General features: G+C 38.1%; 2 protein-coding genes and 1 long non-coding RNA gene across 4 annotated transcripts; 2 read left to right on the top strand and 1 right to left on the bottom strand.

Moving 5' to 3' along the window:
* Nucleotides 3,125-8,614, top strand: LOC109849549 (calcium sensing receptor, chloroplastic). The gene is made up of 6 exons (XM_020419394.1): nucleotides 3,125-3,553; nucleotides 4,061-4,306; nucleotides 5,109-5,292; nucleotides 7,475-7,616; nucleotides 7,719-7,850; nucleotides 8,229-8,614. Exons 1-6 carry the CDS (start codon nucleotides 3,290-3,292, stop codon nucleotides 8,467-8,469), a joined length of 1,209 nt encoding a protein of 402 aa, XP_020274983.1. The 5' UTR covers nucleotides 3,125-3,289; the 3' UTR covers nucleotides 8,470-8,614.
* LOC109849476 (protein trichome birefringence-like 19) lies at nucleotides 9,017-13,405 on the bottom strand. 2 transcript variants are annotated; one of them, XM_020419324.1, is made up of 3 exons: nucleotides 10,522-13,405; nucleotides 9,711-9,936; nucleotides 9,017-9,576 (listed from the first exon to the last, which is right to left on the bottom strand). In XM_020419324.1, exons 1-3 carry the CDS (start codon nucleotides 11,302-11,304, stop codon nucleotides 9,566-9,568), a joined length of 1,020 nt encoding a protein of 339 aa, XP_020274913.1. In that variant the 5' UTR covers nucleotides 11,305-13,405; the 3' UTR covers nucleotides 9,017-9,565. The 2 variants fall into 2 exon arrangements, with proteins under 2 accessions (XP_020274913.1, XP_020274906.1); XM_020419317.1 differs by having other exon boundaries at nucleotides 9,017-9,936.
* Nucleotides 16,456-17,168, top strand: LOC109849540. The gene is made up of 3 exons (XR_002249159.1): nucleotides 16,456-16,706; nucleotides 16,794-16,858; nucleotides 17,022-17,168. It is a non-coding gene; the product is annotated as an uncharacterized LOC109849540 (long non-coding RNA).

Genomic DNA, 17,522 nt, shown 5'->3' with positions numbered 1-17,522 from the left:
TTTCGGGTTTGGTTCTGTTTCTAGACCCGTTTCGTTTGGGATTGGTATAAATACCTAGAGGGTGTCTCTAGGGTTTGAGAGCAGGAGATTTGAGCTGTTGAAAGGGGTTTTCTTTGGGCTTCTATTCTAGGAGCAATTGGAGAGATTGAGAGTTGATTTGTTGAGGGTTTATGAGAGATTTGTAACCCTAGTTTGTTCCTCTTGATTTCTAATAGTGAAAACTCCCCCCTCCTTGCCCCGTGGACGTAGGCATCTCGCCGAATCACGTTAAAACTGGTGTTATTGTGTTTGTGCTATTGTTTGGTGTGTTTGTTCATCTCTCGGCTATTTGGTTGGTTCTCGGCATAGGGGATTCTCCCCAACAGAATGGCACTGCTATGTTTTGATTTCCTTAACCTAGAAATTAAGTTCTTATAAAAAGAGATTTTCTTTTGATTGCCTGCTCCTAATCTACTACTCTCTTTAAACTAATCTTCAGTTGTCCAACTCATTATTAGACTACAAACTACAAAACAAGAGTCAGAGGAAGCTTCTTATAAGCTGCACGTATCCTACTCATAAGAAATAGACACTTTGGCAGCTAACGAGAGGTTTATTCAGTAACGTAATTGGATTATTCTCAACTTGCATCTCTCTAATAACCATCGATCACTATATAGGAATATATAGATTATCGGTATAAAAGAAGGATATCAGATGCTTATCTTTCTCCTAAAATGTGAATAACTAGGATATGTTCATAGAGCACTGCCTTTCTTTTTAACTTTCTGCTTAGTTTTTCTTAGCTAATAAGGTACTGTAGCATCTTTAGGTTGTAGGGGATTGGAGGCCTTAAACTTTTTTCACCCCAAAAGAACAAAAGAGCAAGGGCATTGAATTGAAGTGGGCGGAAATAGGTTTGGAATCATAAGGTTGATAGTGGTGATGATAGGGGGGATGCATTTTAAACACACAGCAGGATGACAAAAGTGGAGAATGAGTCAGTACTGCTCTCTCCTTTTTTTACTTGGTATTCTCCAAACCTTGTATATCTTAGCTCTTTCTTCTCGCCCTGCTTCCTTGCTCTCTTTAAGTATCATAGTTAGTGACAATCCAACTAGATTGGTACTTGCTGTAGTCCACATTATTGTTACTTGCAATCTAGACACAACCATGTAGTTTATGGAATATAGGTTATTAATACCTTTTTTAATGTATTTTAGATAAAAGGAATGCATTCTTTGAGTGAATAAAGTGGGTTTCTAAGTGCCCCGACCATTTTGCAATAGGGAAAATTTTATCTTTGAACATATGACTTTCGATGCTCAAAGATATATAGGAATGAAACCCAAATTAGAAAGCACATAATGAACTGCGAAGGACTCTTCTTGGAGAACCTAAACTGTTAAAAGGGAATGTTTTAATCAATGTCCACTGAAAATATTGTAAACAACTAGATGACAGTTGCAATCCCAAGTATGATGATATGAGAAGTTCTGAATTGTAGAAAGGCCTTGAACAAAAGCCAGAAACCAAAAGGAACCAAATCTTAAGTTGTTAGGTATTAGCTCTAAATTTCCATCTTAATCTATTATTCTTCTAATTCTTTACACTGCCAAACTATACTCAAAAAATGAGCAATTTCCTAGATTTGAGGGACTAATATGGAATTGTTGAATATGTAAGGGACTAATATCTAAATAATCCTCCTGTTTAATAAAATTAACTTTCTGACACCTTTGCTGCTCTAATAAACAATCCCAAATAAGCTATTCCTGTACCAACTCCAATTGAGTACAATGTTTCAAGATAGTAGGATTTATTTATTTATTTTGCTTACTTCATAATAGAGTCGTTTTCATGGTGTTGTCCTTAGCATCACTTCGTCCTACAGGTTGCCAATCACAACGAAAAAAATTTAGCACTAGTACCACTACCATCATGTTGAATCACAACGTTGTGGATGTCTAAATTAAATATGCAAGAAATGAAAAAGAACAATACATGACAAAATATTAATTCTTGCAAAATTTAGCGAGGGCCGAGCTGACTGATAGGAGGAGAAAAACGAAAAGAGAGAGAACGGGTCGGGTTATATTTTTGATTTGCTGCCATGTATTGTTGATGTCTTTGTAAAAACACCCAATGCTTTGATTAGATTTTTTTTATGTCTCTGAAAAAAGCCAGGTTGCGACTTGTGAGAGGCTCTCCTAAATGCAAAGCACCTACTGTTGCATATGGCTGAATTTAGGGAGTGACCTTGGTAGATTAAAAATGCTCAACAGGTAGTGGATAGAAATCTGGTTCGACAATCAGTACTGTGGATATCAGGGCACATTATGCCACACATGTACCTATAATTTTCTAGAATAACAACCAAAAAACATAACAAAAAAAGAAGAAAAAAAAAGAGGACCAGCCACATACACAAAATTGGCCTGGAATGTACCCCCTCTGTTTCAGATTGCTGGGTTGATGATGTCTTCAATGAGACCTCTGGATTCACCTGTCATAATGTTGCCCGAATCAACCAAGTCCTACTCAGACCTCCATAATAATAAAGTTACGAACGTAGAAAGGTGATTTGTAATTCACATACTACCCCTCTAACTATCCGTGAATAGTATAGATTACATATTTTTTTTCTGTAGAGTATTCTGATAGGATCTTTATTCGAAATAGAGATGAGAAAATGATACCAACTGGTATATAAATACATAAAACAAGTGCTTCGATAAAAATCAGTGCAAACAGTTACGATATCAATGCATGAAATAATCATCCAATTCAGAGTTTATAGGAGGAGGCACTAGACATGCACCGCATTACTAATTTTCCTAATGTGAGAATCAATTTTGTGATAGTGAAAATCCAGCCACATCATGTCCCTTAAAATAGGAATATATACTAAAGTTTGGGGAAATTGGATAAGCTTCTTTTATTTTTATTTTTTCTTAATACAATCAGAATTTATTGGGCTTTCTCAGATTTAACCTTTTTAGGCCCATCCCAACCCACTAAAGCCCTAGCCTAGTTACTACAAAGCCCCATCTTCCTGAACAGCCTACAATACAAGCAAGAAAAGGTACAAGAAATGGTAGGCCCAAGTCAAGCCTGAGACACAAAAGCAATTCCCTTGGCTCTCCACTCAAGAAGGCAATCACCTTCAGTGTATCTCTCCATCACACAAAATTCTCATCAATTTTCCACCCCATTAAAAATCATACCCCTGAAACAAAAACAAATTCTCAGCAACAAGATCTCTCTCTCTCATCATCACCAAGAAACAGAGGAGGGAGTAATTTAAGTGATGGCATTGGCTTTTAGAGCCACAGCAGCCATCAGAATCAGACCCCCTCCCCAGTCCAAACCCAAACCCAAACCCAATAAGCATTCTCTTCTTCTTCCTCCTCCTCCTCCTCCTCCTCCTCAAAATAATGAGCAACACTCCTTGGTCTCTTCAACATCTACAACTGCTATCTCTTTTCTTGCTCTCTTATCCATTCCCAACGGATTCTGTGAAGCTAAGGCCTTTGCCTTCTCCAAGGAGGACATCGTCTCCTCTCTCACAAAGGTACCACCACCACTATTAGTGTAAACTGCGCAATGATCAAATTGGCTCAGTGAGCTTGGTATCTATATGATTCACTAGAGTTGCTAGTTTCTGATGTTTTAGCTCCAAAATTAATCTTCTTCTTGATGTTAAATATACATGTGTCAGTACCTTAATTACCTGTTGAAAGTTGAATTTCTAAAAATTCTAATGACGTCTCTATCAAATTCATGAACCCATAATTACCTTCCTTATCTTTCGTGATACTACTGGGAGAGGGAAAAAAACCCATATATGAGATTTTCCACAAAGGGTTTGGATCTTTCACAATGCTCGACATATTTCTCCTGTAAATCTTTACCTTTTGAACTACTAATAGTGCTCTTTTGCTATTTTTCTGAGAGCACGTATAAACATATATGATATAGGCTTGCATTCGCCATAATTTATCAAGCTTTTCTTGATTCAGTCTATGAAAAGCTCATTTCTTTATCATCACTATTCATGACGCATCTTTTTTTTTCTAAGGTTGAAGACACCATAGACCAAGTAGGGGGTGCTGGCTCAAAGGCTTTGGACTTCTCCCAGCAAGTAATTAAGGTGTTGGGTGATACACTGAAGCCAGCAGTTGATGTGGCTGTGCCCATGCTTCAGAGCGCAGGTGAAGAAGCGCTGAAGATTGCGTCGCCTGTTGTTTCCGATGCTTCGAAACAAGCCAAGGAGGCTCTTCAGAGTGCTGGAGTTGATCCTAGCCCTGTTCTCTCTGCTGCGAAAGTATTTCCTTATTCCTTCTAGTTTCATGTTTCAATCTGCTCATTTTACACCAGTGAAATGTTAACCTCTTCGATTGAGTTTTCGCTGGTATGGTTACAATTTTTCCATGAATGGTGCCCCTGTACTAGTTGCCCAGATCGGGTGCTGATAGTCATAATGTTTCAACTTTTTGTACTTTGTTAGCTAATTTCTTTCATTTAATGTTGCTTTTCCTCAATACCTAAATTCTTTTCGGCACCCGGTAGCCATATCTCTATAGTCTCCCATGCCTGACACCCCTATGCATATTGTTGAAAGGGAAGAAGAATTCTATAGAGGGCCCTGTGCAATATGATGATATAGGTAGGAAGGCGAAAGTGACATCTGACATATCAGTGCAATCACTATCAGATCAATGACATGTCTTTTAGTGCAGTCACCATCGTTATAATCATAATTACACTGATTGACAATAGTGATTAACTAGCAGACATTATTGATACATCAGGTATCAGTATCACCTCTCCTTTCCAGATATACGATAATCTATAGATCGAGAGCCCTTTATGGGGAATTTTTCCATGCACGCAATATGGCTGGGGTACTCGAGTTAAGAGGCCCCATCAAAAGAAAAATAAATGATATTCATGTACTTTTTGGCCAGATAGGAACCTGACATATTGCATTTCAAATGCTTAACATTGTGATGATGCATAGACCAGACTATGAATATTTATGAACTATTATTGATCAGAAATAAAGTTAATAAATAAAAAAGAAGTCTCAGCTTGACAAGAGGTTGATATAGTTTCAATGTCAATAGACATTTGTGCAGCAGACACCAAAAGTGATCGAAGGGGCTAAGCCAATTGCTTCAGCAACAGTCAAAACAATTACTTCATCAGATCCTTCAGTGATTGTTGTATCAGCTGGAGCATTATTCGTTGCTTACCTTCTCCTTCCATCAGTATGGTCTGCAATTACTTTCAACTTTCGTGGTTATAAAGGTGTGTTGCTTTGTGTTGTGTTGCTTTGTTCTATAACATAGCAAAGTTTATTTTTCTCCATAGATTATTTGACTCCTTTATTTCTAAGTACTAGGAGAGATACACGTGCATTTCACGTGGTTATTTGTTTGGTTTCTTTCTTTAGTATAACTTGGTTGTAAAAGTGTTTCTTTTAAATCTCGACCTCATGATGTAATATTATATGTGAACTTTCTTAATACTTACATTTATGTATCTTCAGCTTCCATTTTATGTGTCGTTGTGACCATAAACAATGCAAGTTACAAATTATTGGAAAATATTATTTGCTTATAAACCATGAGCAATGTAAGCTACACATTATTCGAAAAGATTATTCACTCATATAGCAATCAATTTCTTCAATGCATCAAATATAATAATAACAGATGACATAAAACTCTTATGAAGTAAAAAATAAAAGGGAAGAAAAATCTTCTATCTTAATCCCTAATGACTGTAGAATAAGAAAACCTATCATCATTTAAGAAAACCTCTCAATAAGTTTGCAAAGATAACCACATTGAATTATTAGGTTGCTCAATTCTTATTATTTTAAAATTAATTCATCAAATCATTGAAATAGCTATTATATCCACAATTCTTAAGTTATTTTGATATCAGCTTCTCCAATCAAGAGTAAAAAAAACAATTAGAGGAAAATTAGTCCCTCAAATTGCTAATTATACCATTAACTTGAATGACTAATTTCAAATAACTTAAGATTGAGGTACCTAACAATAATAATTTCAATGCTTTGATGGACTAATTTCAAAATATAAAAATTATAAGGGACCACTACAAAAAATACTTCTCAGTTGATTTTTTGTTAATAATTAACTAATTCCATAATTTGGTATCAATCAATTGGTTAATATTTACACGTGCAATGCATATTATGTTTACAATGTTAATGTGCTCTAAGCTTCTTTCTACTCTTTAGTTGTTTACCAATTCTAATTAGATCAATTTTTTATTAATTAATGTGCTCTAAGCTTCTTTCTACTCTTTAGTTGTTTACCAATTCTAATTAGATCAATTTTTTATTAATTGGTTTTGAATGGAGTTCTTTCTACTCTTTAGTTGTTTACCAATTCTAATTAGATCAATTTTTTATTAATTGGTTTTGAATGGAGTGAGTTTTAATTCGGAAGTTTAAGCTTCCTTAATACTCTTTAGTTGTCAACCTATTCTGATTAGATCATTTTTTTATTAATTAGTTCTGAATGGAGAGAGCTTTAACTCAGAAGTTTAATTTTAATTTAATAGCTTTAGTTGATAACCAATTATAATTAGGATAAGAATGTTAATATTGAAAAGGACTAGGGATAAAATTGACCAATGAAAGTTTTTCAAGAACTCTCACTTTTAAAGGGAATATGATTTGTAAAGGTAATGGCATAAAATTAAGACCAGCTTTTCATATTCTGAAATTCATGGTTTCATATTTCCCAACCATTTGTTAGTTGGCAGTACGGTGTGAACCGACCAATGTGAACAATATCCATTTTGCTAAACCAAAATGCTCAGGAATGATATAAGGAGATTATTACGGATTCTAATGACTCTTTTTTTTTTGAGGACTCGGAAATAACTTTTATGAGGAGGATTTAATAACTTTGCAATTTGGACAATTACTGTAGGATTTATGGTTATTGGTTCAACCCGTGGCATATGGTATATCTTCTTGTTTCAACAAGTCTCACTCTTCCTGTGTCTAACTTCTATCAAACCATAAGAAGGAAAATAAGTACTAATGCAAAAGAATCCAAACAAACCTGCCCCCGCCCTACCCCCCACCCCCCACACACACCCAGAAAACCCCCAAAAAAAACATCAACACACACAACAACAGCAACAACCCCCCAAACAAACACGAAAATAACCCGAAAACAGTACTTAAGAATTGTTAGCTTAAGTTATTTATCAGTGCAGTCACTCAAGATTGTTAGCTTAAGTTATTGAAATAGCTATTATCAGTGCAGTCTTATACAATTCTTAAGTTATTTTGATTTCCGGTATAGCTGTTAATGATGCCTACGGTACTTTTGTTTTCAATAGCTTTTAGGGAGTTATTTAACTGTATAAGACTGCACTGATGTTAGCTTATTGTTGTACAGTCACTCAAGATTGTTATATGAACAGCTTGGATGGTTTTTTTTAGGTAATCTCAGTCCTGCTCAGACTCTTGACCTAATTTCCACGCAAAACTACATTATGATTGACATAAGATCAGAAAAGGAAAAGAACAAGGCAGGAATTCCTCGCCTCCCATCTGGTGCTAAGAACAAGATGATCGCAGTGCCGTAAGAAATGCCTTGCTCTATCCATATATCCTGCTTTTATGTCTTTGTTTTTACATTTAGATTTAGACCATGACTATATTGAAATCCTTTTTTTTTCAATAGTGTGGAGGAGCTCCCTAGCAAGATCAAAGGCCTAGTAAGAAACACAAAGAGAGCAGAAGCAGAAATCACAGCGTTGAAGATTTCCTACCTCAAAAGAGTCAACAAAAGCTCTAACATCGTGATACTAGACTCGTTAGTTCTCCAATACTCATTACAACTAGGAGTAATTGCTGATAGACCCCTGTACCATAGCTCACTTGCGGATAGACCCTCTGTAGTTCTATTGTGCAAACGTAGGATCCCCAGTACTATTGCCCAATTGTGAATAGACCCTTGAGTGAAAATTTTCTGATTATTTTACCCTCAGGAGGTCTATTTGTCAAGTAACAATTACTTTTTTCTCTGAGGTTGAAAAAGAAACAATTTTCTTTTTCTTTGAGGGTGGAAGTGTCAATAAATTTTACTCAGGGGGTCTTGTCTGCAATAATAGAACTACACTACAGAAGGTCTATCCACAGTTAACCCAACAAACTAGTGATTCAATCTATCTCATATAAATTCATAATGCAGGTACTCAGATATATCTAAAATCGTTGCAAAATCACTCACCAGTCTCGGCTTCAAGAACTGCTGGATCGTCACTGACGGGTTCTCTGGAGGACGAGGATGGCTACAGAGCCGACTTGGAGTAGACACTTACAATGTGTCACTTGCAGAAGTTCTTTCTCCTTCAAGAATTATACCTGCTCGGTTTGGTACCACGAGCTCTACTGCTCTGCAGCCATCAAGAGAGCTTCTTCCAGGGGAGTGAAAATGAAGTTGAAGTTGTAGTTTATTTGTTTTGTTTCTTGCACATGGAATTAAAATTTGTTTTGCTCTTTTGTGTGATCCAGAGGCTTGTGTATGTTCTGATGTTATTCTTGTTAATATTTACAAGATTTGGTTTTGTTATGTTTTAGTTAGTTTTTTTGGAGGTCAGTAAGCGTAAACAATTCCAAACAATTTAAAAGATATGGGGTCAAAGTTAGGATTAATTGCGTATAGACCCTGTTAGTATTGTTGTTTTCAACTTCCTACCCCTGTAGTTTCATTTTTGCAGGTAGACCCTACCCTAGGCAAAATTTTGGCAAAGGTTGCCCTTGAGGAAAATTAGTGAGTCTATCTGAGATTAAAGATGGGAGAAACATACGAAGGTTGTCTCTCTGCCAAAAGGAAACTACAGGGATAGTAAGTTCAGAACTGCTGTACTACAGGGGGTCTATGCGCAAGTGACTCCTCAATATTAGAACACAGAGATTTTTAGGGTCTAATATCAAAATAAGACTAATCTCGGGGCTTATTATCCAGAAAACCCTCCCTTGAATACCTTCTTCTCGATGCCAACAATTAATTCAATTGTAATAGAATTCCAAGAATTTCCTTATTCATCTTTTACAAGCCACCCCCTACGTGTGCTTCTAAATAAACGATGTTCCTTTCAGAATATTCCATGAACGTTTTCTCCAGGATAACAGCTTCTTCCTCAGACACTCAACATTTGAACCAATATATCATTCCACATATCCACAGGTCCTGGTAAACACCAGTGAACACAGTCATTATACAATTTCCACCTCTCATCTGGCCAATGTCCATATCGGCTTGGATGCCCATCCGGTCTTAACGACATAGCATTCGTCATATCCAACAATCGAAACTCAGTTCCTTTCTTCATCCCTTCGTGCTTCGCTTTCTCAAATTCCTTAATCTGATCCTTATATAATTGTTTCTCATCGGCACTCAAATTCGTTTCATTTCGAAGAAATGGTCTTGTTCTCGCACAATCACCTCCATTGTCCCATACCCCATTCTCAAAATGCGCAGGAGATACCGTTCTCAAAATCATCGTTCCTTTGAACTTCTCTGATTTATTGATGCCCTGAAATGCAGTTTGAAATGCTCTCTTGTTAGAATAATGCATTGTTCGTTGTGTGACATTTTTATTTGTACAGTAGAGGCACCCGATGATTCTTTTCCTGTGGTAGAATATTGATGGACGCTCAAACCACCTACCTGCAGATAGGATGAGATAGTCGAATTCGTCGATATGGGATGCCCATTTATTGTCGACTTGATCGAGGTACAACTTCCATAAATAAGTGTTTTTTGGTCCTTTGGTTTCTTTAGCTTTGATCAGAAATGGTGACCAGAAGATTGTGATCGTGAAGTTAAATGCAGGGTAGTACATTCGTTTGAAGTTGTCGTCTGAGTTTTTGGAGATGTCTTTTGGATACATCACCTGAAAGTATAATGTGAAATTTTTTAGCACACCATAGATTAGTATTCAGTTCAGAAAAAGAAAAGAAAAGAGAAGTTAAGCATATGACCGTTGTATTATTGTTCTGTGATGACTTCACAGAGACTGTTATAGCGAACTTTTAAGTTGCTTTATTAGACAACTGCTAGTAAAATTTATTAATAAAATGATAATGCAACAGAAATGTAAAATTATAATGCAGTCTGCTAATTATATTTCTTCCTTCTCACATTGCCATGGTATGGATGTTGGTATAAGTTTCAAGATTCAATCCACGTTTATTCAAACTCAATCAACACTCGGGTAAAACATAAAGAGAAGAGCACTAATGATATTAAAGAAAATAAAAAACATGAACTCTTGCTGAATACATCTATCAACCTTTCTCATCTTATGGACTCTCCTAATCTTCATTGACTAGAAATCATCCCAATTGACGTAGTTCTTCAAGCTATTACACGTATAAATTGAGAACCTCTTGTCACTCATCTTAGTATGATAAACTTTATAATACATGCAAAAACATCCTGGCCTAAACTCTTTCATAAATAAAATATACAGGCTTACCCGCGATAGGAGGCACATCAAGGATTGCATCTGGTTTCTTGCCAAAGAGTCTCCAACAAAAGCTAGCGTCTTTCCCCTCATAATCTCCAGAAACTGCTTAGGTTCAAAGAGTGGCAGCTCGCAACCATCTGGCTTCCATCTCCACTTCAAGAAGTCCAGGTTTGGTTTCCCATACTTCATGCAATTTTGATGCTCTTGGATTGTATAACATGTCGTATTCGTATAGTAAGGTGCTTTCCAATCTCTCACCCATTCCCCTTTAGACAGATCGCAATCTTTTATTAGTTCCCTGTTTATTGAGTTGCCAAAGTTTGAACTAGGAGGAGAAAGGTTGACTTCTAGAGGTGATGGTGGTGGTAGAGAATTAAAATTCACAGCGATAGGAGGAGGAGGAGGAGGACGAGAACTTAAGGTGGTAGAAGAATTTAAGAAAGTTGGAGGATTTGAAGAAGAAATGTTTGAAGAGCTTAAGTCATGTCTATAAAAACTCGAATCATACGATGCAGACTTAGAGGAAGAGAAAGAAGAAATGATCAAGATAGGATGAGAAAGGAAACGGTAACTAAAGAGGTAGCCGATGATGTTAAGAAACAAGACAACGACAATCGAAAGAAGAATTAAGCCTTTGGTGATGCTGAAATGGTTGTTTTGCCTCCCAATTAGCTGATAAATGTGGAAATGCTTCATGAAAGGATTTTGATGTTTAAAATTGGAAGAGGCGGCATTTTCGAATCCCTTCAGTTTTCTTAGAGTTTTGGCTGGTGGTGTTGCCTCTGCTTCCATTTGGAACTTCTGGGTCTCCAAACTTTTCAGGTTGCTTATTTGTAGAAAAATTACAGTAGAAATCAGGAGATGACTATGATTCTATTCAGCCATCTATAAGATTTCTTAATTCTTCATAGTTATCATGTGTTTTTTTAAAATATCATGCCATAATTGTAACAGATTGTCTAAGGACTCTAATCTATAATTGCATGTTCTCTCCTTGAAATATATCCTCTGTATTTTTCTTATTTGCAGCTCTGCATAAAATACATCAGTGATGAGAATCTTCAGTTATTTTGCTTGCAGACTTAGAAGTGGTCAACTCATTGTATTGCTGCTGATGCGTTAGAGGCACCAGCCCAAGTTGTCATTTCATTTACTAACACATTATGATTAATGTAATCACTAATTATAGATTAGTAGGTTTTTGCATAAGGAGCAGGCGAATCTTACTCCTGACATTTGGTTTGAGTTTTATATAGTTGCTAATTTAAGAAGTTCATAAATGATCGATAATGATCTCCCAGAATTTGGTCGGAAATAATAGAAAATTTCCTCATTCTGAACTCGTCTAAGAAAAATGTCGTCCATATGTCAGTTTGAATGCTTAGTTTATGCAACTGAGGATCTGTCACATACAAGTTGGTGATTTAGAGAGATGCGCACGTTATGTTAATGAAAAGTCTACTGTTAGTACGTTGAGGAGAATCTTATCACTATAGACTTTGTTGGGTCAAAATTTTACATTATGTGTAAGCATAAGATGGTTAAAATTGGCTACACCTCAGATAAATTTTTGTAATCCTGCAAGGAGAGAGAGCCTGTTACTCGAGAGAAGGAAAAAAAAACTTATTCGATTGATATCAGGTTCAAGGAACTCTATAAACACAGTTATAACTTTTTAGTTTCTCTTTCAATCATTTGCTTGTTTTACTGATTCAAGCATCAGATAGACACTACTGATCTCCATCAGCAATAACAGTCTGTTCTCTTCTGATCTGCTCAGCATTTGAAGCAAGAAGTCAACCCAGACATCAATAAGGCAAAACAGGGAAAACTTGGTTTTGAACCAATAACCTGGTAAACGTTCTGGTTTCGAAATCACGATCTTTTTTTATCGTATTTACATATAAGAGAAACTCGACCTTCTGAAAACAAAAACAAGGGAAACTTGGACTGGTCTTTCTTGGGGAGAGGAGCGATTTTGCTCTCTTTGTGCATGGTATGTGTCATGAATTATGTCATATAACAATGACAACCAACTTTTAACTAATGAAATAACGAGAAAATATTAAATACAGACAATGAGGTCAATGGATTCAAGGTGTAATATACATAAGATGTTACAAGACGTAATTCCTTCATTACAGAAAATCAGCATAGATGACCGTTGGAACACTCAAGTCTGGAGGGCGCATAAGTAAATGATTTCCTACCTTAAACCGTGCATTTTATGCTTGCATTTATATTTTCGAACTCCACATTTGATAGCATTATTTCTTGACCAATTTGAAATTTGCTCTCATCCCCCTTAGAATTTTATCCAATCAGAATAGTTTGAGCCCCTCTAAGTGTGCCTAAACTCAGGAAAGAATGTCTAGACTTTTATTTTATCAGTTGCATAGTTTCCTATTCAATTAGTTTCATGTCATTGGATACCGAGATTTTCACTTCTAGAGATGAAAAATTTTGTAAAAAATGGAAGGCAGAAAATATTGTTACTTGCTACAAAAGATGTCATTGATAGTTTAGTAGTTGCTGCATAACAAATTATGCATTTTAAGGATACCCGAACAATTATCAAAATGTTACAGTAATTGTTGATGTAGAATATGCATAGCCATCAATTTATTTAATATACAATTGATAATATATTGTTTTCTCCTTCATGCTTGACAATAATCAGTTGGGTTTCTCCTTCATGCACATTAATTAGATATAGCATTAGCTTTATGAGAAAAGCTTGAAAAAATTGATAAAATATGTGACTAATGATGATAACATCACTTGTTTAGTATATCACTGTCATTATTAGATGAAATTTCACCCACATAGTTGTTTTCGTCGAAAGTCACCTTAGTCATTGATTTCATTAAACTTTAAGCGTTACAAATGAATTCAAATAACAAAAGAACAAAAGATTACAACTTTCTTGAAAATAAACGCAAGATCCGTTTATCGGCTCTTGCTTGCGTGGGTTCTTCGCCGGTGCCGGGGTTAATCCGTGGACGACCTCGAATCAGATCCGGTTGCAGAAAATTGGGCAGAGCTTCTACCTCACCAAGGGGGTATTTGCTTGAAGTCCTGGAATCGACAAAGCGATTTCAGGGCTCTTCTCGAGATTAAGACAAAGCCTAATCTCAAAGAACGGACGTACGAGCTTCAGATCCTTCGAACGGCTTCTCCTTTGCTCCGAAGTTCACCGGGATCTCGCTGTCCTTTGCTGAAATTTCGTGCTCCTTCACTCTCCAATCCAGCAGCACCTCGTCCTCTTGATAAGATTCCAGATCCAGAAAATGGAGGCCTTTGGTTCATATTTATAGGCCTCAAAATGCGGTTATTTGGATAAGAACAAGGGATTTGGCTCTATCTTTAGTCAACAGCAGCCTAACCACGTTTGAGGATGATCTCAAGTCAGTTAAGAACCCCTGGAACCGATAAACCCTGCAAAAAACCAATTAAAAACCGTCAAAACGTGTTTGAGACATTAGACTGCGCGGCAGAAAAATCTGACCTGCGCTCGCGCGGGTCGGAATAATCCGACCCGCGCTTGCGCGGGTCGGAAATATCCGACCCTTTTTTTTTGTTGATATGTCATTGAGTTGACTTTTGGATCAATTGCAACGTGTTGACTGGCGTTGACCTAGGGCTACGCATTGACCGGCGTTGACCTTAGGGTTTTGAATCGATCGACGTTGACTTTCATCGCAACGCGTTGACTGGCGTTGACCTAGGGCTACGCGTTGACCGGCGTTGACCTTAGGGTTTCGCGTTAACCTGAGGAGAACCAGTTTATACTCGTGTACTCCTGGGAGTTTTGGGAATCAGTTTAACCTCGTGTACCCGCCGGAGGTTGCCAGGTTATCCTTAAGAATTATTATCTGTAATATTCTCTAGGAACTTCCTGTCAAAATGGGAAACAGTTTAGACTCATGTACCCGTTGGAGTTTTGAAAGGTTATCCTTAAGAATTATTATACGTAATATTCTCTAGGAACTTCCTGTCAAAATGGGAAACAGTTTAGACTCATGTACCCGTTGGAGTTCGGATATCGAATATTCCGATAAAAGGCGAAAGTATCGCGAAATCACCCAAAATATAAAATTGGGTCCCGAATATTCCGAAATAGGTGAAAAATCACGAAATCGCCCAAAATATAAAATTGGGTCCCGAATATTCCGGGAAATGAAGTCGAACTCTGAACATTCCAAATATGAGCAAAAACACCGTGAAATTGTCCAGGAGATGAGGTTAAGCTTCGAAAATTTCGAAAACGGACGAAAACGGACGAAAATGCAGCAAAACGAGCCCTAAACTGGGTCTGACCCGCGTTCACGCGGGTCAGATAGATCCGACCCGCGTGACCGCGGGTCGGATTAATCTGACCCGCGAGCACGCGGGTCGGGCACAAATCTGACCCGCGGAACGCGGGTCGGAGAGGGGTCAAAAGTTGAAAAAATTCCAATTTTTTTTTTTTTTTGTTCTTCTTCTTCTTCCTTCTTCAAGTTCGGTCCCAGCTCTTCTCCTTGAGTTCTAACCATTCAAGAACTCCTCTTCCTCCAGAACTCCGCGTTGACTGGCGCGCACGAGTTGGTTGACGTGCGCGCGTTGACCGGCGCACACGAGTTGGTTGACGTGCACGCGTTTGACCGGCGCGTACGAGTTGATTCGACGTACGCGCGTTGACCGACGCGCACGGGCTGATCGACGTGCGCGCGTTGACTGGCGCGCACGAGTTGATTGACGTGCACGCGTTTGACCGACGCGCACGAGTTGGTTTGACGAATCTTCTTGACTCGCCCATTCATTGCTTCGAGTTTCGTGTGGGCTCTCGTAGACAATTTTAGACGCCTACAGATACCCCCTCCAAAGTGTTTCAGCCTCATTCTTTTATAGAGGAGTCTGAAACGCTTTGGATATGATGGATCCCCACCTTCAGTCGGTGTTAAAGGAGCTACAGATGGTTTCGATTCTTGACTTCTCCATATTTTAGCGTATTCTGTATTTTGTCGAATAGCTAAGATTTTCTCGGTACTGCGTTTATCGTCTGACCGTTGTTGAAGCCTTGAACCGGAATTAGTGAGTGGGTTTTTTTTTTTTTGTTGATATGTCATTGAGTTGACTTTTGGATCAATTGCAACGTGTTGACTGGCGTTGACCTAGGGCTACGCGTTGACCGGCGTTGACCTTAGGGTTTCGAATCGATCGACGTTGACTTTCATCGCAACGCGTTGACTGGCGTTGACCTAGGGCTACGCGTTGACCGGCGTTGACCTTAGGGTTTTGCGTTAACCTGAGGAGAACCAGTTTATACTCGTGTACTCCTGGGAGTTTCGGGAATCAGTTTAACCTCGTGTACCCGCCGGAGGTTGCCAGGTTATCCTTAAGAATTATTATTTGTAATATTCTCTAGGAACTTCCTGTCAAAATGGGGAACAGTTTAGACTCATGTACCCGTTGGAGTTTCGGGTATCGAATATTCCGATAAAAGGCGAAAGTATCGCGAAATCACCCAAAATATAAAATTGGGTCTCGAGTATTCTGAAAACCGACGAAAATATCTCGAAATTATTTGGGAGATGAAATTGAACTCTGAACGTTCTAAATCTGACTGGAAATGCCGACTGAAAATGCCGCTCAATTATCCGGGAAATGAAGTCGAACTCTGAACATTCCAAATATGAACAAAAATACCGTGAAATTGTCCGGGAGATGAGGTTAACCTTCGAAAATTTCAAAAACGGACGAAAACGGACGAAAATACAGCAAAAACGGGCCTTGAACTGGGTCTGACCCGCGTTCACGCGGGTCAGATGAATCCGACCCGCGTGATCGCGGGTCGGATTAATCCGACCCGCGAGCACGCGGGTCGGACACAAACCTGACCCGCGGAACGCGGGTCGGAGAGGGCTAAAGAAAAAAAATCTGATTCCCTCTTTTGTTCTTCTTCCTTCTTCATCGGTCCCAGCTTTCCTTTCTCTCTAAAATTTCGGTTTCTTTTCTCCTTGAGTTCTAGCCATCCAAGAACTTCTCCAAGATCAGAACTCCCCAAACCCTTTAAATTCCACATTGATTCCTTCCCCTCTTCTTCCAACTTGGATCCGAGTAAAGGGAGATTAAAACCTAGGGTTTGTGATTCTTCCAACGTGAGTTCGAGCTTAAGCATCGGGTGGAGTTCCTGCCTTGGATTTCGATTTCAGGTACAAATTGAGCTTTATGTTCTTGATCTTGGTTACCCCTCTTCAATTTGACTCGGTTTTCACTTTATCCTTTTATTCCAACCGAAGTCAAGAGCTAGGTTTTCGACAGCTTGGTGCGATTCTCCTCGTCGAATTCGCCGACTTTGATTCAGGTAGGCGTCATCCTCAGCTTTGGCTAAGTTCCATCTTGTGTTCTCAACTGTAAAGGGGGTTTGAAACCCTAATTCCGAATTTAAGTTAGAATTAAGATTTCTGTTCTTGATTTTGGCCACCCCTCTTCGATTTGACTTGGTTTTCACTCTGATTTCTTGTCAGGATCTCAGCTCCCTCTTCGCCTCAGATTCGAGTTTTGCTTAGTGGTGGATTTTCTCAATTCAGATCACGCTATTCTCGAGTTCAGGTGAACCTCGAATGCTTCTGTTTCAATTTTGGTTGTGTCTGTGATCTTTAGTGGTGATAATTGAACTTTAGTTCTTGAACTTTGGGGGAAAACCTGAAATTGATGGCTGAAACTTTGGACTGTTCAGAAAACCTGAAATTGATGGCTGAAACTTTGGACTGTTCATGGCTAAAAAATTGTGGCAATACTGATTTCTCGAGTTGGTGCTCTTGTGGCTGAAACTTTGGACTGTTCATGGCTAAAAAATTGTGGCAATACTGATTTCTCGAGTTGGTGCTCTTGTATATGATTCAAATTTGAACTTATATATAGCCGAGCTCTTGTATATAATTGAATTTGTGCATGAATTGAATCCGAACTCGTATGTGGTTGAACGATTCGCTTCTGAACTTGGCTTGTAGTCGAATGACTCGAAT

The sequence above is a fragment of the Asparagus officinalis genome, chromosome 1 (genome assembly GCF_001876935.1).
Source record: "Asparagus officinalis chromosome 1, Aspof.V1, whole genome shotgun sequence".
NCBI classification, from domain to species: domain Eukaryota; kingdom Viridiplantae; phylum Streptophyta; class Magnoliopsida; order Asparagales; family Asparagaceae; genus Asparagus; species Asparagus officinalis.
This window is presented reverse-complemented; position numbering and strand designations above follow the sequence as displayed.

Coding starts and splice junctions, on each gene's coding strand:
- LOC109849476 (XM_020419317.1), bottom strand. CDS start 11,304: ATGGAAGCAGAGGCAACACCACCAGCCAAAACTCTAAGAAAACTGAAG. Junction 9,937..10,521: donor TGATGTGCCTCCTATCGCGG/GTAAGCCTGTAT, acceptor TTATACTTTCAG/GTGATGTATCCAAAAGACAT.
- LOC109849549 (XM_020419394.1), top strand. CDS start 3,290: ATGGCATTGGCTTTTAGAGCCACAGCAGCCATCAGAATCAGACCCCCT. Junction 4,307..5,108: donor CTGTTCTCTCTGCTGCGAAA/GTATTTCCTTAT, acceptor CAATGTCAATAG/ACATTTGTGCAGCAGACACC. Junction 5,293..7,474: donor CAACTTTCGTGGTTATAAAG/GTGTGTTGCTTT, acceptor GGTTTTTTTTAG/GTAATCTCAGTCCTGCTCAG.